Below are 24127 nucleotides of genomic sequence, written 5' to 3'. Positions count from 1 at the left end.
AAATGTATTTAGAAGTTGTGTGGCAAAAATATTAAATGACATGTTTTCTTCTCTTTTTGAAGAAGAAAACCTTTTGAATAATGGTTCGATTCTATCTTTGTGCGAATAAATTCTAGAGTAGACCATTTGTTTTGATTCTATCCTCATGCGAATAAATTCAAGGGTAGACCACTTGTTCCAAAACTGAAAGCAAGAATCTATTCAAGGAGAGGCCAGCTTCTAGGCTAGTGACCGGGAACCAACCCGGAACGTGATCAGCAACTGTCTAGATCGGCTAGGTGCTGACCCAAATTTCTGCACATACTAGAGTCTCTGCACGATCTTCAAGTATACCCAACAAACACAACATATAAAAAAACCATTCACCCCCACCAAAGCATCTATAAATAGGAGATCAAGTTCAGAGCCAATCCACACGATCTTCATTCTTGAAAGGGAAAAAACCACCAAAAATCCCAAATTCTGCTTTTTGTGACACATTTACCCCAATGTATTTAGTCCATGGGCATTTTCGTCTTTTTTTGCTTTTTCTTTTTTTTTTCTTTTTTTTTTCCTTTCCGGCGAGGGGGGGCCTCGCCGGCGTCGAGCGAGGGCGGTCCTCGCCAGATCCGGCGAGGGCGGCCCTCGCCGGCGTCGGGCGAGGTTCGCCCTCGCCCGGGCGAGCGAGGGCGGCCGTCGCCGACTCAGCGAGGTCGACCCTCGCCCGACGCCGGCGAGGGTCGACCTCGCCTAAGTCGGGCGAGGGTCGACCTCGCCGCACGGCGAGGGCCGCCCTTGCTCGCCCAGGCGAGGGCGACCCTCGCCGGCGTCGGCGAGGTCCGCCTCGCCGGGCGAGCGAGGGCGGCCTCGCCCGATCCGGCGAGGTCGACCCGCCGGCGTCGAGCGAGGGCCGCCCGGCGAGGGTCTACCTCGCCGAGTCGGGCGAGGACCGCCCTCGCTCGCCCGGGCGGGCGACCTCGCCCGACGCCGGCGAGGGTCAACCTCGCTTGAGTCGAGCGAGGGCCGCCTCGCTCGCCCGAGCGGAGCGAACCTCGCCGGCGTCGGCGAGGGTCGCCCTCGCCCGGGCGAGCGAGGGCGGCCCTCGCCCGACCTCGGCGAGGTCGACCCTCGCCGGCGTCGGGCGGCCCTCGCCGATCGGGCGAGGCGACCCTCGCCGGCGTCGAGCGAGGGTCGCCCTCGCCCGATCTCGGGCGAGGCCGCCCTCGCCGGCGTCGGGCGAGGGCCGCCATCGCTCGCCCGGGCGAGGGCGACCCTCGCCCGACGCCGGTGAGGGCCGCCCTCGCTCGCCCGGCGAGGGCGACCCTCGCCCGACGCCGGCGAGGGCCGCCCTCGCTCCACGCCCCGAGGGTCGACCTCGCGACTCGGCGAGGTCGACCCTCGCCCGACGCCGGCGAGGGCCGCCCTCGCTCGACGCCGGCGATGGCCCCCCTCGTCGGATCCGGCGAGGGCAGCCCTCGCCCGACGCCGGCGAGGCCTCCCTCGCAGGAAAGGAAAAAAAAAGAAAAAGCAAAAAAGACGAAAATGCCCATGGACTAAATACATTAGGGTAAATGTGTCACAAAAAGCAAAGTTCGGGATTTTTGGTGTCACAAAAAAAATTTGGGGTAAATGTGTCACAAATGACAAAGTTTGGGGTTTTTGGTGATTTTTTCCCTTCTTGAAACTAAGTAGTATAATATCCTTAAAGAGGCCTGTGCGCTAAACACACTTGTGTTTGTAGAGAAAAGAAATGGGTCTAGAGGGGAAGGTGGAGGAAGAGTTTGAGATCAACTCGCCAGCGGACAAGTTCTACAAATGTTTGAGCTCCGAACTCCACCATCTTCCTGACGCCTCACCGGCCAAAGTCCAAGGAGCTGAAATTCTTGAGGGCGACTGGGTCACTCCCGGTTCCGTCAAACTCTGGAACTACACCATCGGTACGTATGAGCCTAATATGTTGTCGATCCATCTTAGAGGTTATGTCCAAATTGTGTCCCGTTAGAGGGACTTCGGACTTGTAAATACAAACCTGTCGATATGTCCATTTTGTTGAAAATCAACTCACAATATCATAGAAAGCTCTTAGATTATCGAGTGGAACACATTTAAGTGGAACCAATTTGCAGATGGAGTACATGAGGTATTCAAAGAGAAGGTGGAAATAGATGAGGAAAACAAGACCGTTGTTGACACCTAAATTTTGGCGTATCATTTAGTGTAATTTGCATAGAAAATTAGGGATTAAATTTTTAACCCCTAAACAAAAATATTTAGGTTGCATAACATATAGTTTAAATTCATTTTAAATTAATTGCATTTTGCATCGGACCGGCGGTGACGAACGAGCTTAAATTTCATCGAATGGGACTCGGCTCGCTCGGAAGGCAAGGGCCGGGAATTACAAGTCAAACAGGCTCGGTTGTTTTAATTTGAGCTTAATTCAGCCCATTATCCTTAATTAATTCAGCCCATTTAAATTAAATTAAAATCTAAGCCCAAGCCTAAGCCCATTAAGACTAGAGAGCCCATCTAATTGACCTAGATTAGTGTTATATATACATCATTAGGTCAGGATTTTAGGGGGCTTTTCATAATTTTGAAGATTAAAGTTTTTAGAGAAATAGCTTGAGAGAGAGAGGGGCCGTAGCTTTACAGAGAGAGACCAACAGAGAAAGAAAGTTGACGCCCATTCTTCATCAGCACCTCACCTTCATGCACGCGGAAGTGGATTCAAGTGAAGTTTTGTCCCTGTGCTCTCGCTACTTCACGTTTCTGCATCCTCCACAAGCTACCACGCACGGCATGCTCAACAACCGTCACGCCTCAACATTCCAGCGAGGTTCCTCCGCGACAAGCAACTTCACCGCAGCAAGTCTAGTCCAAGCAGCATAGCCACGGAGCCCAGCAAAAAACCCCGACGCATCCTGTTGGTCAAATAACTTCTCAGCCGTGGTCTGCCGTTGTAACTCGCTGTGCAGTCCCCTCCTGGCGTCTCAGTACCCGATCATCAATTCCAGCAGTTTTGGATCGCACTGGTCACGAGCCTCACCACTGCATCGTCCTGCTTCAGCCCGACGCACGCTGAGTTTCCATCCACGGCCGGGACTCTCTGCTTTGTGCGCTTCAGCAAGCACCGCCGCGACAAGCCCGTGCCGCGAGCCTCGTCGCGGCTAGACGAGCCACACACCGCCGGCCCACCACCGTGAGCCGCCCTACCGTGCCGAGCACCACCGCGAGCGCCATCGTCGCCACCACCGCGCGCTCCACCGCGCCCGTCGCCGGACGCCACCGTGAGCCGCTGCGCCGACGCCGCGTCGCCCGTCATCCGAGTCCGATCCCGATCCACAATTCGAATTTGGAAGTTATCTGCAAATTAGGTAATTCAACATTATCCGATATTTTCAGAATATTTAATTTCCTAATATGGGTATTTGAATATTTCGTGAATATCATGTGGATATTTAGATATCTTAGGATAATGTTCGATATATCCGCAATATTTTTAAATATTCAAAATTAGGAAAACTTCCTAATTTAGCAACGTATCTGGACGACCATCTGACCTTATCCCTAAGGTTCGATACGCGGCGATACGGAAAATTATTATCCTATCCATAACCACTTGGGTACGATAATGATTTTTATCCGCTTTCCAAATTTGAATAATCGGCTTTCCGTCGATATCTATAACCCTATAGATATGACCGATAGTTTGATTTTTATGCCTAATCCGAGTTTGAAACAAATATGGCGGATCGCGTGGACGTTTTGAATGTGGTTGCTATCCTTGTTTATTTAATTGCTTTCCTTTTTCAAATAAACAGAAAATTCAAAAAATATTAATTAGATTTGAATTAGAGTTTTTGCATGTCTAGGAATCCTAAATGTATCTAGAAGATAGAGTAGTTATATAATTTAAATTAGGACTTGAGATGATCTATTTCCTAGTTTAAATTAAGTAATATTCTAATCTTAATAGATTATTCAGGTTATTCATTATTTCGAATTTTAACAAAAATCCCAAAAAGAAACCATGCTAGGGTAGATTAAGTCATCATAGTTTGCATGTTAATTTAGGCATTTTTATTATTCCGAATTTAAATTGAGAAAATACCAAAAATAATCATTCGTCTTGTCATTAGAAATAGGTCACGTCGTCGCACGACATATAGTTTGCATGCTAGGTTGCATTAATCGCATGTCATTTTCGCATGTCATTGCATATAGGCTAGATTTCATTTAAATAAGTGAAAATCCAAAAAAAGAAATTGAGCGAATTGCTTGTTAATTAGAAATCATATTAGGGTGTCAATGTGATTTTCTAGCTAACAATGCAGATGCTTACGTTGCTTCCAGGTAAGTAATTCTTCCAAACTTGCAATTTATTTAATGCTTTCTGGGTGTTAAATTGGTGGTTTGCGCACTCGCATGAACACCTCACATGTTAGTAACTAAGTTGAAATGGATCCAAATTGCCTGCCAAAACATTTTTGAAAAGAAAAGGTACCGAAAGGGCGTTAGACCAGATCTAGCGTAATCAAGTCCCCGGGCTTAGAATCTCTGGTTCGTAGGAATAAAACATATCTCCCTATGTTTTATTTAGGTTTCTAATCAACCTACCATAAATTGATTAGTGGCGACTTCGAGCTGTTGACACCTAAATTTTGCCTATTCATTTAGGGTTTTATCGCATAAAAATTAGGGTTTAATTTTTTAACCCCTAAACCAAAAATATTTTCTTTAAATTGTATGGCATGTAGACATTAGGCGCATTTGCATTAATAGATTTAGTAAAACATATTTTCTCTTTATTTTACTTCTTTTTTATTTTTATTTATTTAAAAAAATTAAAAAAATTGAAAAAAATATTTTAAAAAAAAAGAAAAAAAGAAAAGAGAGAGAAGACAAAGGGGAGCTCTTCCCTGTGACTCTCCCTCTGACACTTGCGAAAAAGAAGAAAAAGGGGGAAGAGGACGAAAAAGAGGGGTTCTGCACAAACCAAAAAAGGAACGAGAATAGAGAAAAAAAAAAAAAAGAAGCCAGAGGAGAACGAAGGGAGGAGGAAGGAAAAGATAAAAAGGAAGAGACAAGAGGGAGAGCTCTTCCAGGGACTGAGGGGCGCGCCTTTCTTACTATCTCTCTGCTCTCCGTCGACATTCACACGAAAAAGGAAAACCTGCAATCTGTACGTGCAGAGGAGAGCTTAAAGAGAGCGAGAGAACACAGAGGCATGGAGGGGGGAGAGTTCCGAGGGAGAGAGGGAGAGTTCCAGAGGGAGAAGAGGAGAAACGGGGAGGAAACAGAGAGGAGAAAGGAGGAAAAAGAGAGAGTTTGAAGAGAGAAAGAGGAGACCGTGAGCGAGCTGAGGGGAGTCGGGGAGACCCGAGTCTCGCCCGCTCGCCGGAGGGCCGCCTGAGCCGTTGCCGAACTCCCCCGGTCGTCGCGCCTTGCTCCGGTTGGCCTTGAACCAGGTGGGTCTCTTTTTCATCCCCCGTTTCGCTTCCCCCTCCCCTGCCTCTCGGGTGCCGGGCACACCGAGCCTATTCAGTGGTCGCCCAGCACCGCAAGACGAGGAAAATGCTTCTTTTCACCTTCAGGACGTGTTCTTGAGCGATTTCTATCAAGAAAAACCTTTGAATCCCGCTGAAATCCACTTAGAAACCCTTAGTTTTAGGCACATTCCACTTGTTCGATGAAATGCCCGAATGAAAACCTAAACCGCAGTCACCACGTTGACCCGTAAAAATCTTAGATTCACGTTTGTTTATTCTGATATTAGTGTTTGGTGATTGATTCTGTGTTGTTTTGTTGTGATGGCATATTGGTCGTGTGTCCGAGTGGGCCTTTGATGAAGCCTTTGCCAGAGTTGCCATTCTTGTCGCCGGATCCACGCATGCAGTTGGAGGCCGTCGTAGTTCTTTTCCCAACCTTGCATCATGTGTTTTATGTGAGTATATGTTTAGGGTTTTAGATCTGGTTGAGATGTGGAGTTATAAAAAAAATAGAAGTCGAGATCGGTGTTTGGTCGGCGGTGTCGTCTCGTGCTCGGTACTAGCTGTTGGTTCGGCGGATGTGGATGTCGGTGGTGAGAGTGGGAGCCCGGTGTCGGTCGTCGGCGTTCGCGACGCGCGTCGTCGGTCGGAGGCCGAGCGGCGTGCCCGGCGTGGTGTGTTGAAGAGCTCTCGGTGAAGAACAGGGGAGAAGTTCTGGAAAAGCACGTAGGGGATGAAGAATAGAAAAGAAATAATAGAAAAAGAAAAAGAAACAAAAAAAAGAGAAAAGAAAAGGAAAAGAGGGGAAAATAAATAAAAAATAGAAAGGAGCAGGGAATGGGGATCCCGGGTCATGTGTCGGGCGGATCGGGTCAGGGGACCCGGTCCGGAATTATTATATTAAAACTATTTTTAAAATATTAAAATATTAAAAATTCCAAAAAATTCGAAAATATTTAAAAACCCAAAAAAATATTAAAAGTCTGAAAAACATTAAAAAATTCAGAAAATTAAAAAATATTAAAAAATTCAGAAAAATTCAAAAAAAATCAGAAAATTAGGAGATGTTCAGAAACCAGTTTGGGCTTAATTTCACTAGATTTTAGGTTAAAAACTCAAAACAAAAAAAATGAAAAGAATGAGAAAAAACCCTATAAAAAATTCCCAAAAATCGGATAAGCCATGAGGGCTTTACTTTAGGGCTTTTGATTGCCTTTTCTTTTTTAGAGACGATGCTAGGTCACTGGTTGCTTGTTTTCCTTGTGATTATTTGGTTGCGCGTCTTTAAATTATTGGTTGGTATTTTCTATTTTTAGCATGGTTAGACGGAATTTTAGCTTTTTCGATAGGCTGCCTAGTACGTTAATTTGCAAGTAATCAAGTTTAGGTACCGAAAGGGCACTAGTAGATCGCTAGTGTAATCAAGTCTCCGTACCCATTGAATCTCTGGTTCGTAGAAGTGAAGCATTCCTCCCGTGTTTCATTTGGGTGTCTAATCGGCCCACCAAAATCGATTAGTGGCGACTCCTAGATAAAATTGATTTGCATGTTAACAACTTAAACTTAAGTCGCGAATTGGTATGGGCTTGGGAGAGCTCGAGCTAGGTTTAACTTAGTAATCCATTAGCCAAACCACCTTAGGCGGCGGGGTCGGTTCGGGGAGGTCGCGACACGAGCATAAAAATTTTTGCATGTTAAAAACTTAAACCCTAAGTTGCGAATTGGTAGGGCTTGGGAGGGCCCGAGTTAGGCTTAGTCTTAACAATCCATTAGCCTGAGAGGAATTTTAGGTCGTGACAACCGTGACGATGGTGGGTGTGAGCGGACACGTCCTCGAAAAGTACAAGGCCTACATGATCGTCTATCAGGTTTTCCCCAAGGGTGAGTCCGGGACAGTGAAGCTTTCGTTGATCTATGAGAAGTTCAAGGAGACTGATGGCGAGCCGCACAATTATCTCCAGTTTGGCGTTGATTTCCTCAAAGATCTCGACAAACACTTGACCGCGAAAAAAGGTTAAGGTTGATAAAAAGAGCTGAAAGAAAATGTCCTGAATCCTGTATGTTGTACCGAGTGGCGAAGATAAAGAGAAGCTACTGCTTCTGACTTCTGAGATGTGCAGATCAGTGATTCAGTGTGTGATGCTGTGGGTTTATTATTATGCAGAATAAAAGCTTGCATGAATCACCGGCTTTTCATGTTGTTATAACATTAGCGTGCGCCTTATCTTGTAATTAAATTCCCTGTAGAGTTCCAGAGCTACAAATTGCAGGGAGGAGCTAACTATAAATCACGGAAGCTTATAATCAATTACCTTTCAGATTCTCACAAACAATTTCCAGTTGCAATAGTTAAGAGTGCTGGATATCTACTTGGAAGTCTAATTCCCGGAAGTATTTCTGACCTTGAATACCAAAAACAGAGGACCAATTGAATGCCCACCAATCAACACAGAATAAGCGCACGGTCTAACTACATGAATATAAACCAGAAGTAAATTTTTGTAGCTAGTATGGCACACTGTTGGCTCTATTGTACCTCTAACTTTGTTGTCCTCCTTACTTTTTTCACTCTTTCCTTCTTCAGTGTCTCCCTTTATTCTTAGCAATCAAAGAGCTTTCAAATGAAGTTCTGTATTACTCCAATTTTATCTGTTAAATATAAAAAGATCCAATGACTTTCTCTTGCTTTCTCTGCAGGAAAATAAATCAAGCTAATTACTTCAAAGCAAAACCAACAAGCTACTCATCAATTTAAGCAGAATCCAGTGGGACATTGATATCACTCCTTGATCAAATATTACACTGCAGCGCCATCTTATCTAAAGAACAATTGTAGAGTTATCGTTTGGTATTTTCTCTGCAGATTGAATTAGTTATTTTAACAGCAGAGGTGAATCTTCAGCTAGTCCAACTCTACCAAAAGAATAACTGCCGTGAACGTTCTTACATACTATTTTACCATACTCTATTTCTAATCAAAACTAAACAGTACCTATTATGCTGTAGTCAAGTTTGCTGTTTCAAGTGTCACCTAAATGAGTGACTCACAATCTGATCATCTGTCAGAAGCAAAGCGGCAAACATCCATCACTGATTCTGATTTGATTAAAGAGTCATGTAATCAGTAACCATTGGCACAGTGAGAAAAAAGGAATTTTCAAGATTCATTATCTCAATCATCTTCTTGACTCAGGCTAGGCCAGCCTTGATCACGTTCTCTCTCATGCTAGGACAACCGAAAATGTGGAGAGCACATGCCAGGGTTGAAACACCTAACATTAGCGAGAACTACACCCGTATAGACTAAAGCATACAAACAGATTTCAGACAGTTCCTGTATAAGACAGTATACCTTGCCATTGCCACCCGAGTGAGTGATGACAACAATTTACAGACGTTACGGCTTCTAATGAATTTTTTTTTTTCTGCCATCCTATTTATGACAAAGAGGATAACAATTCTTACAGTTTCTAATGGGTCTGGAAAGGGAGCTGCAGAACTCCTCTGACTAGGTGGCTTAACTGCTGTGACTGTTTGTTTCTTTATTCCAATCAGGATTCAGCTTCCATTCCTTCGGAACCAGCCCTACAAGGTGAAAGAATAAGAAAACCTCACAATAAGCTCGAGTTTTGATATGCAAAGATAAGTCACTATTGTTGTTGACAGATGCACGATTGGGCAGGAAAGCGCCCTAAAATCTAGAAAGAAATGAGCATTTAATGTTTGGACAAGGAAATGATACTCTGAATTGTGCAAAAAACTGTATTCAGACAGACTTTTGAACTATGGAAGTTCCCCATTACATATCAAGGGCATATAGACATTTTCGATGACCTTTCTGGATCCAAATCTCTGTTATCATCGTTCCATTTATCGATCCATATTTTCTGTACGAGTCAAAAATCCAGAATCCACTACATAGTTTCTGTAGACCAAATATCCTTCTTAATGCAAGTTTGTCTTACAACCACTCGCCATGCTGATAATTTCTACATCCGTAGTTGCAATTAGTAACAAGGAAATAATCAATTATATAACACGAGTTTCTGATAGAATCCCAAATTACATCGCACTTTTCAAGGCATACAGGGCGTCATGTCTGCTCTCAATTTTTTTTAGCTTTCAATACGGAGCAACGTATACGTAAAAGATTTTTATCACTTAATGTGACTGAGCAAGCGATGCATATCTCACTGTACCTGGGTGTTGGCCAGTTTCCAAGACAATGCACTTAAGTCAAAGCTCTTCAAGATATATTTAGCAAGCCCCAACACTAAAAACCGCATATGAGCAAATTTTTCATATCTAAGAACCCAACATGAGACCACTTCCCATCACAATGCACTAAGTCAAACTGCAACGTAACCAGATAAAAGTAAAACTCTGCACTGCAGCTCAAAACTAATTGATCAAAGGAGCTAAATCTTGTCTTGTCAGAGACCCCGCTAGAACCTTCAAAGGACGGGTAGGAAGCCTTGGTCTCATAAGTAGCTCCATATTCCTTGAAGTTGCCAAATACATGGGTTGGATGTAAAAAAAACCCCACCACAACCATTTGAAGAAAAATAAAGAATTCTAAAAATTTTCTGTAATTTCTATATTCCAGCTTACATTTACAAGGCTATAAGTGCATATATATACAAAGAAAAGAATCAACCCTAATTGACCTACAAAATAGGGGATATACATAGAAAAAGGAAATATACATAGAAAGAGTATAAAACAATAAGAACTTTCCTATTTTGGCTCTAGAAGACAGCTCACGCTAACACTCCCCCTCAAGCGGGTGAGAAGATGTCTTTGATACCCAGCTTGACAAGTGAGCTGTGAAAAGCTCGATTCGATAAGGCCTTCGTAAGAACATCTGCCAACTAACTGATCTTCAGATCTAACGAATGGAAACTTTATCACCTTAGCATCCAAGTTCTGCTTGACAAAATGCCTATCCACATCAACAGACTTAGTACGGTCATGTTGAACTGGATTGTGAGAAATTTCAATCGCAGCTTTATTATCACAAAATAGTCTCATCTCGGATTCAGGTGGGAAACCAAGTTCTGTCATCAACATTTTTAGCCATAATAGCTCGTATAGACCTTTAGCTACCCCTCGGAATTCAGCTTCAGCACTTGACAAGGCTACAACCTTCTGCTTCTTGCTCCTCCATGTTACCAAGTTTCCTCCCACAAACGTGAAATAGCCTGACGTAGACCTCCTATCAGAGATACTACCTGCCCAATCCGCATCCGTAAATCCTTCTACCTCAAGGTGACCGTTCTTTGCAAAGAACAACCCTTTTCCTGGAGCTGACTTCAAGTAGCGCAGAATCCGAACCACAGCATTCATATGTTCTTCACTCGGAGCATGCATAAATTGGCTCACAACCCCTACAGCATATGCAATATCAGGACGAGTGTGTGACAAATATATTAGTCTCCCTACTAACCTTTGGTATCTATCCTTATTGGTAGGCACATGATCAGGAAACTCTCCGAGTTTATGATTTTGAATTATAGGAGTGTCGGCAGGCTTACACTCCAACATTCCAACCTCAGCTAATAAATGTAACACATACTTTCGCTGAGACTAGAAAATACCTTCCTTCAACCTGGCTACTTCAATTCCCAAAAAATATTTCAGGCCTCCCAAATTTTTCATCTCAAACTCATTAGCTAACCGCCCTTGAAGGTCTACAATTTCTTCTAGATCATCCCCTGTGATGATCATATCATCCACGTATATAATCAATGATGTCACTTTATCCTGTCTACGCTTTAAGAATAACGTATGATCAGAATTACTTTGAGTGTATCCATACCTCTTCATCACTGAGCTAAACCGACCAAACCACGCACGGGGTGATTGCTTTAACCCATATAATGATCGCTGAAGTTTGCACACTACATTTGACTGATCAGCACACGCATACCCAGGTGGGACTTCCATGTAGATTTCTTCCTCTAGATCTCCGTGAAGAAACGCATTCTTCACATCAAATTGGTGCAAAGGCCAGTCCAGGTTCGCAGCAAGTGACATCAAAACCCGTATGGTATTCAGCTTCGCAACTGGAGAGAATGTTGCTTGGTAGTCCACACCATAGGTCTGGGTATATCCCTTTGCTACCAGTCGTGCCTTGTACCTTTCAACTAACCCATCTGCTTTGTATTTGACAGTGAAGACCCACTTGCACCCCACTGCCTTCTTCCCCTTCGACAACTCTACCAATCTCCAGGTCTTATTTTTTTGCAAGGCTTCCATCTCCCCTTTCATTGCTTGAACCCACTTGGGATCCCTCAAGGCTTCTTGTACTCCACTAGGAACTTGAATTGTGGAGACATTGGCCACAAACGCCTTCAAGTGTTCCGACAATCTCCTTGTCGAAACATAATTGGTAATTGGGTACTTTGACCTTCGTTCCTCCACATCTGGTGAGTACCTATTAGGAGCCTTGCCTCGATTATGTCTGTCGGGTAATTTATAACCAACAACCTCATCAGTATCAACAAGAGAATTATGTGTGATAGGAGAGCTTATCTCAGGAGAATGGTCAAGTACTAAAGAGGGGATATTTTGAGGAAGAGAGGACTGCTCTTGAGGTTGTTCTTGTGCCTCTTGTAACAAAATAGTTTGCTGGTCATCTTCATTAAGAAGTTACTGCCGTGAGTTAGATGCATCGCTAACCCCTGCCATCAAGCCGCCTTCCCACCAATTTACCCTTTCACCATGGATCTCCCCTTGAAAGGTACAATTGGTGGCAGGAAAGAAGAGTTCAGATTCAACAAATGTAACGTCCATGGTCACATGAGTTTTCTTTGTATCCGGATTGTAGCAGCGATATCCCTTCTGGTGGATTCCATAGCCAAGAAAAACACACTTGACAGCACATGGGTCGAGCTTTGTTCGCTGATTTTTATGCAGATGGACGTAGGCCACACACCCAAACACCTTGGGAGGTAAAGTCAAGACTGAAAGAAGTGAGACATGCATCGAAAGTGCCTGAAGCGGGGTCTGGAATGCCAATACACGGGAGGGCATGCGATTCATTAGATGCACGGCAGTAACCACAGCCGCATCCCAAAACCGATTCGGAACCTGCCCACCCACTAGAAGTGCCCTCGCTGTCTCCAGGATATGACGGTTTTTCCGTTCAGCAACACCATTTTGCTAGGGTGTCTGAGTGCAAGAGGTCTCGTGAATTAATCCATGGTCTTGAAAATAACCTGTGAGGTGTTGGTTAATATATTCGCCGTCGTTGTCGCTGCAAAGGATACGGATTTGAGCTCCAAATTGAGTCATGACCATGCGGTGAAATACACGAAAGATTGTCCCTACTTCATCTTTATGTTTCATTAAATATAACCAGGTCATCCTTGTACAGTCATCCACAAAAGTTACAAACCAACGAATGCCAGACATAGTAACAATTGGTGAAGCACCCCCCACATCCGAATGTATTAATGCAAAAGGAGTTTGGCTCTTATTAAAACTCAATGGAAAAGAAGCACGATGGCTCTTCGCCAAGATGCAGGTCTCACAATGAAATTCAAAATCTGATAAACTACTGAACAAATCTGGAAATAATTTCTTTAAATACCCAAAAGAAGGGTGTCCTAAGCGACGGTGCCATAACCAAATTTCTTTCTCCTTAGCAGTAGATTGATTGTGGGTGTACTATGCTCGGCTTTCAGTAAAGTCATCAACAAAGTACAATCCCTCCCTCTTAGTACCACGTCCAATAATCTCCTTCGTGAGGATATCCTGAAATAAACAAAAGGAGGGATACATAATAACGCTGCAATTCAATTCAGCAGTGATTTGTCCAACAGCGAGCAGTCGGTTAGATAAAGATGGCACTAGCAAAGTATGAGATAATGATAAAGATGGGGAAAGTTCAACACTGCCAGCCCCCAACACAGGAAAAGGACGACCATTGGCATTATATATATGTTGTCTCCTCGGAGCGGTGTGGCGCAAAAGATCATCAGGATGGGGTGTCATGTGATCAGTAGCACCTGAATCAACAATCCACCCATCTTTACCTCCTGCTTGAGAAGTATTGACAAGCACAAACCCATCGTTACCTGTAAGATCGGAGTCAGGTGCAGCGGTGGAGTCTACCTGTGGCACCAAAGATAACGAAGAATCACCTATGGCCAAGGAAGCTTGTCCTCTACCCGTCGGATTGTCAGCCTTCTTTTTTGCCTGCAATTCTTTCCACCACTCAGGATAGCCATGCAACTTGAAACAGGTCTCCTTTATATGTCGAGAATTCCCGCAGTGAGTGCAACCTCCTGCTGCTAGCGGTTGCAACTTAGCTTGCGGACCAGAGCTAGAGCGCCCTCCCCCAGGTGGAGTAGAACCAAGAACCATTCGTAAAGTAGCATGTCCAGAGCTGAATTCTGGAAATTTTGAGCCTGTTTTACTGCCACGCGACACCGTAGCAGCAGCAGTGGGAGTCTGTGGGTGTGCCATCATAACGGCCTGGCACACATCTTCTCTTCTTACTCGTGCGTAGGCTTGTTCAACCGTAGGAAATGGTTGCATTTGCAATACATCAGCCCTAACCTTGTCGAGGCGATCATCCAAGCCATCCAAGAACAAATAAACACGATCTTACTGAACTAAAGTGTTGTATATGTCAATATCATGAGCGCAGGTCATAGGATTAGGCTGGCAAAAATCAATTTCTCGCCAAAGTCCTTGCATGTCATTATAATATTTTTCAATGGGTCCGCCTACCTACTTCAATCGGGTCAATCGTCGCTTTAAATCATACACCTGGGAGACGTCGGCGCCATCAAAGAATGTTGTAGCCACCGCATCCCAAACCGCTTTTGCGGTGGGGTATCGGATGAAGTTGCCAATCAGTGCAGGATCCATGGAATTGATAAGCCAGCCCTTCACAGTTGAATCGCCAATCTTCCACTTTCGGAAGCCGGGATCATTCGGAGAGGGTTGGGGAAGAACCCCAGTAATATATCCAACTTGTCTTTGCCAGAGATGTACATCTCGATAACTTGGGACCAAAGACCATAGTTGCTTCCATCTAACTTGACAGCAATCGAGGGAGCTGGAGTCTCAACATGAGATTGTGGAACATGTTGGGATAGGACCTGGGTCAAATGCTCAATAAGAGCATCAGTATTCGAAGCTCCCTCTTGTGCTACCAAGGGAAGAACATTGCCAGTCGGGTTTGTGTCTGCCATAGGGTGATGCAGCACGGTTGCGGTGATCTTTAAGAAATCTAGTCGGAGCAGCGACGAAGGTCGTGGCAATGGAGTCTGATTGATCGGATCGAGTATAGAGTCTCTTGATCGGTGGCTCTGATACCATGAAGAAAAATAAAGAATTCTAAAAATTTTCTGTAATTTCTGTATTCCAGCTTACGTTTACAAGGCTATAAGTACATATATATATACACACAAAGAAAAGAATCAACCCTAATTGACCTACAAAACAGGGGATATACATAGAAAAAGGAAATATACATAGAAAGAGTATAAAAACAATAAGAACTTTCCTATTTTGGCTCTAGAAGACAGCTCACGCTAACACCATTCACAAGTAGATGATGCACGTAAAGTGGCCTATCAGAAGGTACATATGAACGATGCTTATAATGATGCAAGTTCCTAACAATTCGAAATTCACAACTCCCTCAAATAATCACTATCAAATGGGAGAAATTCTTTCTAGAAACATCATTCCGGTACCAAATAAGAAGCCGGTTAGGTTCATACATAAGTGTGATACAAAGTCCTCATCCCTAACCTGCATTGAACGTGGAATTAACTCACCGTATCAAGAAAAAACTGAGATATCATGTTATTGTATTGGAATTTTTTCTAGCTTAGTCTCTAACAAAAAGCTCCAATTCATTCATTGTGTAACTGGAGTAATTAAGGCCCCAAACTTTTTTAATCTTTGGTTTGTAGGAGTAAGGTGATTTTCCCGTCGTTTTACTTGGGTTTCTAATTGACCCTCCCTAAACCGAGTAGTGGCGATTCCTACATAACATTGATTTGCATGTTAATAACTTGAACTTTAAGTCGCGAGTTGGTATGGACTTGGGAGAGTCCGAGTTAAATCCTATGTTTAGACTTATAATCCATTAGCCTCAAACGCCGGGCCTCAGCGCCGTGGGGAGTTCAAGACATATCTAGAATTTGTGTGGCAAAAATATAATATGACATGTTTTTTTCTCCTTTTGAAGAAGAAAACCTTTATTCAAAGAATGGTTCGATTGTATCATCATGCGAATAAATTCTAAGGTACACCATTTGTTTCGATTCTATCCTCATGCGAATAAATTCTAGGGTAGACCACTTGTTCCAAAATTGAAACCAAGAACATATTCAAGGAGAGGCCAGCTTCCAGGATTGCGACTGGGAACCGACCCGGAACGTGATCAGCAACTGTCTAGATCAAGTTCCGCACATGTAAGAGTCTGTGCATGATCTTCAAGTATACCCAAGAAACACAACATAAAAAAAAATAAAAACCTTTCACCCATCAACAAAGCATCTATAGATAGGAGATCGAGTTCAGAGCGGACACACGCAATCTTCATTCTTGAAACTAAGTAGTATAATATCCTTAAAGAGGCCTGTGCGCTAAACACACTGGTGTTTCTAGAGAAAGGAAATGGGTCGAGAGGGGAAGGTGGAGGAAGAGCTCGAGATCAACTCGCCAGCGGACAAGTTCTTCAAACGTTTGAGCTCCGAACTCCACCATCTTCCTGATGCCTCACCGGACAAAGTCCAAGGAGCTGAAATTCTTGAGGGCGACTGGGTCACTCCCGGTTCCGTCAAACTCTGGAACTACACCATCGGTACGTATGAACCTAGTAATGTCGATTAATCTGAGGTCTGTCCAAATTGTGCCCCGTTATAGGTACTTCGGGCTTGTAAATATATAGCTGTAGATATGTTCATTTTGTCGTCAATGTACGCCCAATATCGTAAAAAGCTCTTAGATTATCGAGTGGAACACATTTAAGTGGAACCAAATTGCAGATGGAGTACAGGAGGTATTCAAAGAGAAGGTGGAAATAGATGAGGAAAACAAGACCATAACGATGGTGGGTTTGAGCGGACACGTCCTTGAAAAGTACAAGGCCTACATGATCGTCTATCAGGTTTTCCCCAAGGGGGAGTCGGGGACAGTGAAACTTTCCTTGATCTATGAGAAGTTCAAGGAGACCGATGGAGAGCCGCACAATTATCTCAAGTTTGGCATCAATGTCATCAAAGATCTCGAAAAACATTTGACCCCGAAAAAAGGTTGAGGTTGATAAAAGAGCTGAAAGAAGATGTCGTGAATCCCGTGTGTTGTACCGAGTTGCCAAATAAAGAGAAGCTACTGCTTCTGATTTCTGAGATGTCCCGAATCCCGTGTGTAATGCTGTGCGTTTATTATTATGCAGAAGCTTGCCAGCTTTTCATGTTGTTAAAACATTAACGCACACCTTATCTTGTAATTAAATTCCTTGAAGAGTTCCGGAGCTACACATTGCAAGGAGGAGCTAACTATAAATCATAGAAACTTCTAATCAATTACCTTCAGATTCTCACATACAATTTCCAGTCGGAAAAATTAGAGTACTGGATATTTACTTGGAAAAGTCTAATTCCCCAAAGTATTTCTGAGCTTCAATTCCAAAAAGAGAAGACTATATGAAAGCCCACCAATCAACACAGAATAAGCGCACGGTCTAACTATATGGATATAAACCAGAAGTAAATTTTTGTAGCAAGTATTGCCCACTGTAAGCTCTATTGTACCTCTAACTTTGTTGTTCTCCTCACTTTTTTACTCTTTCCTTCTTCAGTGTCTCCCTTTATCCTAAGCAATTAAAGAGCTTTCGAGTGAAGTTGTCTTATTCCAATGTTATCTGTTAAATATAACAAGAATCACTAGCTTTCTCTTGCTTTCTCTGCAGGAAAATAAATCAAGCTAATTACTTCAAAGCAAAACCAACAAGCTACTCGTCAATTTAAGCAGAATTCAATGGGACATTGATATTACTCGTTGATCAATTACACCGTAGCACCATCTCATCGAAAGAACAACTGTAGAGTTATCGTTTGGTATTTTCTCTGCAGATTGAATTAGTAATCTTAACGGCAGAGGTGAATCTTCAGCTAGTCCAACTCTACCAAAAGAATAGCAACCTTGACCGTTCTTACATAGTATTTTACCATATTCTACTTCTAATCAAAACGAAACTGCACCTGATATGTTGTGGTGAAGTTTGCTGTTTCAAGTGTCACCTAAATGAGTGACTCATAATCTGATCATACATCAGAAGCAAAGCGGCAAACATCCATCACTGATTCTGATTTGATCAAAGAGTCATCAGTAACCATTGGCACAGTGAGAAAATAGGAATTTTCAAGATTCATTATCTCAATCAACTTCTTGTCTCAGGCTAGGCCAGCCTCGATCATGTTCTCTCTCATGCTAGGACAACCGAAAATGTGGAGAGCACATGCCAGGGTTGAAACACCTCACATTAGCGAGAACTACAACAGTATAGACTAGCAAGCATACAAACAGATTTCAGACAGTTTCTGTATAAGACAGTATCCCTTGCCATTGCCACCCAAGTGAGTGATGATCATCAACAATTTACAGACGTTACAGGCTTCTAATGAATTTCTGCTGTCCGAATTATGACAGAGGTCAACAATTCTTACAGTTTCTAATGGGTCCAGGGAGAGAGTTGCAGAACTTCTCTTACTCGGTGGCTTGACTGCTGTGACTGTTTGTTTCTTTATCTCAATCAGGATTTCTTTTCCTTTCCTTTGGAACCTGCATTACAAGGTGAAAGAATAAGAAAACCTCACAATAAGTTCAAGTTTTGATCTGCAAAAATAAATCACTATTGTTGGTAACAGATGCACGATTGAGCAGGAAAGCGCCCTAAAATCTGGAAATAAATGATGCATTTAATGTGTGGATCAAGGAAATGAAACTCTGAATTGTGCTATTTAGACAGACTTTTGAATTTCCCCATTACATATCAAGGGCATATAGACAGTTTCAATGACCTTACTGGATCCAAATCTCTGTTATCATCCTCCCATTTATCTATCCATATTTTTTGTATCAGTCAAAAATCCAGAATCCACTCTGCATATAGTTTCTGCAGACCACATATGCTTCTTAATGCAAGTTTGTCTTACGACCAATTGCCATGCCGATAATTTCTACATCCGTACTTGCCGTTAGTAACAGGGAAATAATCAATTATAGAGCACAAAAGTTTCTGACAGAATCCCAAATTACATCCCACTTTTTAAGGCATTGAGGGTATCATGTCTGCTCTCAATTTTTTTTTAGCTTTCAATACGGAGCAACATATATGTAAATGACTTCCTTACCAAAAAAAAAAAACATATATGTAAATGACTTTATCACTGAATGTGACTGAGCAAGCAATTCATATCTCACAACACCTGGGTGTTGATTTGTTTCCAAGACAATGCACTTAAGTCAAAGCTCTTCCAGATAAATTTAACAACCCTCAACACTAAAAAACGCATAGAAGCAAAATTTTCATATCTAAGAACCCAGTACAACATAAGACCACTTCCCATCACAATGCACTGTGTCAAACTGCAGCGTAATATTTCCGAAAGAAATCTGCAACGTAACCAGATAAAAGTAAAATTCTGCTCTGCAGCTCAGAATAATTAATCAAAGGAGCTTGATATTGTCTTGTCAGAGATCCTGCTAGGATCTTCCAATGACGCATAGGAAGCCTTGGTCTCATAAGTAGCTCCATATTCCTTGAAGTTGCCAAATACATGGGTTGGATGTAAAAAAACCCCCACCACAATCCTTCACAAGTAGATGTTGCACATAAACTGGCCCATTAGAAGGTACATATGAATGATGATTATAATGACGCGCGTCCCCAGCAATTCGAAATTTACATCTTCGCCGTCAAATAATCACTATCAAATGAAAGAAATTCTTTCCGAAAACATCCTTCAAGTACCAATTAAGAAGCTAGTTAGGTTCATGCGTAAGTGTGATACAGAGTCCTCATCCCCAACCTGCATTGATGTGGAATTTGTTGGGAGTGCGCAGTAGAAGCCCGATACCTTCACTTGGGGAGATCGTCAAGAGGAAGCTCAAGTCCGAACCTGTGAACATATCCAGTTGGACCCACCTTCACTCAAAACTTAAGCCAATGAGTTATGAGCCAACTAGGATATATTAACTGCTCAACACCACATCAATTATCCGATGTGGGACTTCTCTAACACGACTCACACGTGTATCTCAACAATCTCCCCTTCACGTGTGAACTCAGTGTTAGGTTTGCTCCCCTTTAATTTAGGTATTCTTCTACATCAGCTTATCTCAACTTGAATCTTCTAGTCATTACAATGCACCCGCAACTATGCACAACAACCATCATTAACTGCTAACTTGGAATTGCATCACCCATGGTCTCTATCGCGTCACCAGACCAACTGTCTATGGTCACTTCTCGCCAGACCAACCATGATGGCAATTTCCACCCGAAACAAGCGTTAATCATGAGATTTCTTTGTTGAGATATTCACCAAACATCAGAACAGATTGGGGGCCCACCAATCAACCATCGGCTCTGATACCATTTGTTGCGAAAGCCAAGCGATTGAACAGAAAAATAGACAGAACAAGAAAATAAATCGGACACCAGATTTACATGGTTCGATCGTAGTGACCTACATTAACGGGAAAAACAGCACGGAATTCCACTATAGATCAAGCGATACAACGGAGATTGTAACCACACTCGAGTCACTCAAACACTCTAAGTATTTTCCAAGCTCTAATTACACCCAAAAATTCACGCAGTATTTAGCCCCACAATTCCTATTTTTTCTTTCTTTGGTAGACTTCAAGTAGTATTTTATTTCCTTTCTTTGACACGAGTCCACGATTTGCTTTCTTTCATAGTCAAAGTCCAACATCCTTTGGACTCCAAATTGGAAATAAAATCGCCTACAACTAGGAAACGAAAATTGCCATATACTGCGTGCACGATTCCAAACTTGCATAAGAAATCCAAACTTCGAAATATTCATACCTCCACAAATAATAATTAATCTCGGGTCGAATTTCATTTATCGGGCTCAAACTCGAGACATATTTTCAACAATCTCCACCTTGGCTCTACTTTTGAGCCAAGTCACAATTGCTTTGATAGAATCCGAATTTCGCTACTACTCTCCTATAGCCCTAATGGACTCAGTCGCCACAGACGTCTTCCAAGTCCAAGCTGCGCTTGAACTTCGCCATAGCCGTGGACCTCATCAGAACACCAACTCCACATGCACCTTTAACTGCTCCACAAGGATTTCCGACACAACCTCCTCAATTGCAGATAAAGCAAAACCATCATTGCATCTATATCTACGAGGAGACTGAATACGCACCTTGTCAATTTTAGCAGTAACAACAACTGTCGGTTCTATAGGCTCCACCTCGCTACAAGCACCATCTTTGTCGATTACTTCGCTAGTACTCGCTACCTCAGGAGTTTTTGGTTGGAACTCTACCTCAAACTGAATACCGTTCGGATCCATATGAACACTGCTACTAACACTCTTAGCCAGAAGCACTGGAGACTCATCAAATGTAACTTTTTTGCTGATAACATGTGAATTTAATTCCGGACACCACAACTTATAGCCCCGCTCATCTTGTGCATAACCTAGGAACATGCACTTCATTGCCCTTTCATCGAGCTTACCATCACTAACTCAAACATAACATGGGCAATCAAATATTCTAAGAACAGAATAATCAATAACGTTACCTGACTACACTTCTTCGAAAGTCCGACATCCAATCACAATCGATGGAGATTTATTCTTCAGGTAGCTTACCGTACAAAGCGCATCCACCATGAATTTCCTAGCCATACCAGCACTAGAGAGCATTTATGGGCCATCTCTAGTAATGTTTTGCTTATCAACTCAGCAACCTGTTGTGGTTCATTAGCATTAGTGCGGTGTTTCACTATGCCTTTCTTCATGCAAAATTCGTTTAACAGTTCCGAGCAAAACTCCATACTATTATCAGTCCGCACATGCTTGATCTTCTTACCAGTCTCCTTTTCGATCAAAGCTTTTAACTGCCTGATCCTAACAACAACATCAAACTTGTGCTTAAGCACAAACACCCAAGTGTTTCTCGAGTAGTCATCAACAATTGTTAGCATAAATCTGGCACTCTTCCTCGAAGGAAACTGCGATAACCTGCGAACATCCAAGTGAATTAATTCTGCAATTTCTGTGGTTTCTCTGACAACCATATTGAATTGCACTTTCCGTCGTTGATTTAAATCACAGCACCCGCATACATTCAGTTCGTTAGCCACATAACCATATAGCAAATTTCTTTCACTTAGAACCTTCAGGCTTCTATCGCTAATATGCCCCAAACGCATGTGCCACAATTCAGACTCTCCAACAGATGTATCCAACATCTCCGCAACGAATTCCATCACTGTCTCACCTTGAAGTTCATATAGGCCATTATGCTTGATTTCTTTCATTATCACCAAGGCACCTCGAACAACTTTCAGAACTCCACATTATGAAGAATACCGACACCCAACTTGTTACGGCTAGTTTTATCACCTAGAGAGGGGTGAATATATGATTTTATCAAATTGAATGATTTAAACGTGCGGAATGAATATAGACAAGGTTAACAACACATATGAACAATATCAGATGGATGCATATGACAAACTTGTTTGTAAGTTGTCGTCAGATGATTGCGTCTGATGACTAAGATGATGTTTTAACGAACTCATTTGATAGATATGTATGCAGTATAATGTCAGCAATAATAAATGAAAGTTTAGGGATAAAGAATACTGCACACAGATCTTTATAGTGGTTCAGCTTTATTAAGCCTACGTCCACTCTCCACACTGGCAGCATGTTGGCTGTGTTTCACTATTGAATCACCAAAAGATTACAAGAGCAGTGCTTCTCAGATGATAGATTACACTATCACGTACACTCTTCACTCAAGTAATTTTCTTTCTGAAGTCACAATATGGAATACAGTAATCACAAGTGTGTAAGATCGAAGCTCTATTCAGATTTTGGAATTCTCGATTTCGGTTGTTCTTCTTGTACGACATTTGCACTCCTTTTATACTCATTTACATCCAATCTATCTGTTGGATAGTCTTCAGAGGATTGATCCCCAAATCAACCCGTTGGAGAAACTTTCCAAAGGAAAATGCATAGCCGTTAGAAGAATAATCATTATCTCCAGGTGATTTGATCGCTCATACAATCAAATCAAGGTTTCCACAAGTGCAGTTTTTCGTGTTTAAGGAACGATCTTGTGATTGCCATTTAGAATATCTTGAAATATAAATTTGATTGTCCTGTATAAACTTGCCAAAAATAACACTTATTAAATCTGACGAGTAATTTTGAGTCTGATGATAAAGTCCTTGCATCAACTAAGTCTGATGACTCAGTATTTACCTACATCAAATAATTTAAGTGTAATTCTGGTCAGTAAAAGATTATTTTATCATTCTTCAAAACTAATTAGGGATTTTTCTCAATATTCTCCCCCTTTTTTACGATAACAAAACTATCCATATATTTTAGAAATATTTATGTGAACAAAATAGTCTATTCAGAGGTTATAATATTCAAAGCTTATAAAACAGTGTTAATTTCTGATACCAGCATAATAGTTCTTCTTGCCGCTCACGCCAAATATTCTCATTCATATTCTGTATAATACTTCTTTCCCTTTTTGACATCAGCAGAAAGGATAAGTGGCAATAGCATAAACAATAAAAATTCAATAAGAGTTCAGCATAAGAATCTAACAACCAGTGTTGAATCATAAGTCAATGTCCAAAGTTCACATCAACATAACAAAAAAAAATATTGAACGCTAAAACAAATAGCTCAGAAACTAAAAGTTGAGAAGATATGTGATCAGTTTAGCTGATTTGCTGGAGGAGCTGAGGGTCTTGAAGGGTCAAATGAAGAAGGTCCAAAAGGTGCAGGTGGGAAAGGCACTTGGACAAGACTGAAGCTAGAAAGCTAGTTCAATCGATGGTCAATATGTGAGAAGAGCTGATGAATCTGTCCTTTAATAGTTGTAGTGTGAAGTGCTACAATTTGTACATCAATTCTTACTTGTATCTTCATGTTGTTGATTCTTGCTTCCATCAAGTCCTTGATCTCCTGAATTCCTTCTTTAAGTTCATTTCAGAGTTCCCTGACTTCATTCTGAACAGCAGCTTGCCTCCATCTTAGATCTGTAATAGCTGCATGATCTGACATAGATGAGGAGATGTTATATCCAGAGGGAGTGTTTGTGGTCTGAATGTCAATAAATTCTGCTTCCTTCTCTTTTCCTTTCTATTGAGCTTCAGATGGAACATTTTCATGTTCATCTTCTTCAAGAGGGAAGTCTGCAGATGTTGCTTCTGAAGTGTTTGCCTCTTGTGCATTCTGATGTTGCTCCTCTTGAACGTCAGCCAGATCAAAGCTATTTTCCTCAACATCTTGAGCATTATCTTGCGCATACTCATTCTGTCTTTCAGCCTCTATGACATATTCATGCTCAAGCTCCTCCTGTCTCCTAGAGGGTCCTTCCTCAGG

At 42.2% G+C, this 24127-nt stretch overlaps 4 protein-coding genes across 5 annotated transcripts in view; 2 read left to right on the top strand and 2 right to left on the bottom strand.

The window, feature by feature from the left end:
* Positions 1-2654, bottom strand: part of LOC115670891 (nudix hydrolase 25) — a 94226-nt gene extending 91572 nt beyond the window's left edge. Inside the window, exon 1 of the mRNA XM_056309421.1 lies at positions 2632-2654. The gene's annotated coding sequence lies outside the window, so the exon portion shown is untranslated. The remainder of the gene's footprint in view (positions 1-2631) is intronic.
* LOC130137656 (MLP-like protein 28) lies at positions 1661-7678 on the top strand. The gene is made up of 3 exons (XM_056309422.1): positions 1661-1916; positions 2106-2163; positions 7276-7678. The coding sequence occupies exons 1-3, from the start codon at positions 1730-1732 to the stop codon at positions 7487-7489; spliced, it is 459 nt and encodes a 152-aa protein (XP_056165397.1). The 5' UTR covers positions 1661-1729; the 3' UTR covers positions 7490-7678.
* Positions 7679-8667: 989 nt separating this feature from the next.
* The window catches only part of LOC115670692 (uncharacterized), a 53516-nt gene continuing 38056 nt past the window's right edge, over positions 8668-24127 (bottom strand). The window contains exon 17 of one of the 2 annotated variants that reach the window (XR_008816016.1): positions 8668-8743. The gene's annotated coding sequence lies outside the window, so the exon portion shown is untranslated. Of the gene's footprint in view, positions 8744-17877; positions 17980-24127 lie in introns of those variants that run through there. The other variant, XR_008816015.1, reaches the window with a different exon arrangement.
* On the top strand, positions 15995-17277 carry LOC115670837 (MLP-like protein 329). Its single transcript, XM_030592201.2, has 2 exons — positions 15995-16302; positions 16487-17277. Exons 1-2 carry the CDS (start codon positions 16116-16118, stop codon positions 16756-16758), a joined length of 459 nt encoding a protein of 152 aa, XP_030448061.1. The 5' UTR covers positions 15995-16115; the 3' UTR covers positions 16759-17277.

The sequence above is a fragment of the Syzygium oleosum genome, unplaced genomic scaffold, assembly GCF_021117445.2.
Source record: "Syzygium oleosum isolate NSW1041296 unplaced genomic scaffold, Sole_v2.1 Sole_v2.03, whole genome shotgun sequence".
Classification (NCBI taxonomy): Eukaryota; Viridiplantae; Streptophyta; class Magnoliopsida; order Myrtales; family Myrtaceae; genus Syzygium; species Syzygium oleosum.
This window is presented reverse-complemented; position numbering and strand designations above follow the sequence as displayed.

Excerpts from the sequence above, each read along its gene's own strand:
- LOC115670837 (XM_030592201.2), top strand. The coding sequence starts at position 16,116 with ATGGGTCGAGAGGGGAAGGTGGAGGAAGAGCTCGAGATCAACTCGCCA. Across the intron at positions 16,303-16,486 it reads ACTCTGGAACTACACCATCG|ATGGAGTACAGGAGGTATTC; the intron begins GTACGTATGAAC and ends ACCAAATTGCAG.
- LOC130137656 (XM_056309422.1), top strand. The coding sequence starts at position 1,730 with ATGGGTCTAGAGGGGAAGGTGGAGGAAGAGTTTGAGATCAACTCGCCA. Across the intron at positions 1,917-2,105 it reads ACTCTGGAACTACACCATCG|ATGGAGTACATGAGGTATTC; the intron begins GTACGTATGAGC and ends ACCAATTTGCAG. Across the intron at positions 2,164-7,275 it reads GATGAGGAAAACAAGACCGT|GACGATGGTGGGTGTGAGCG; the intron begins TGTTGACACCTA and ends CGTGACAACCGT.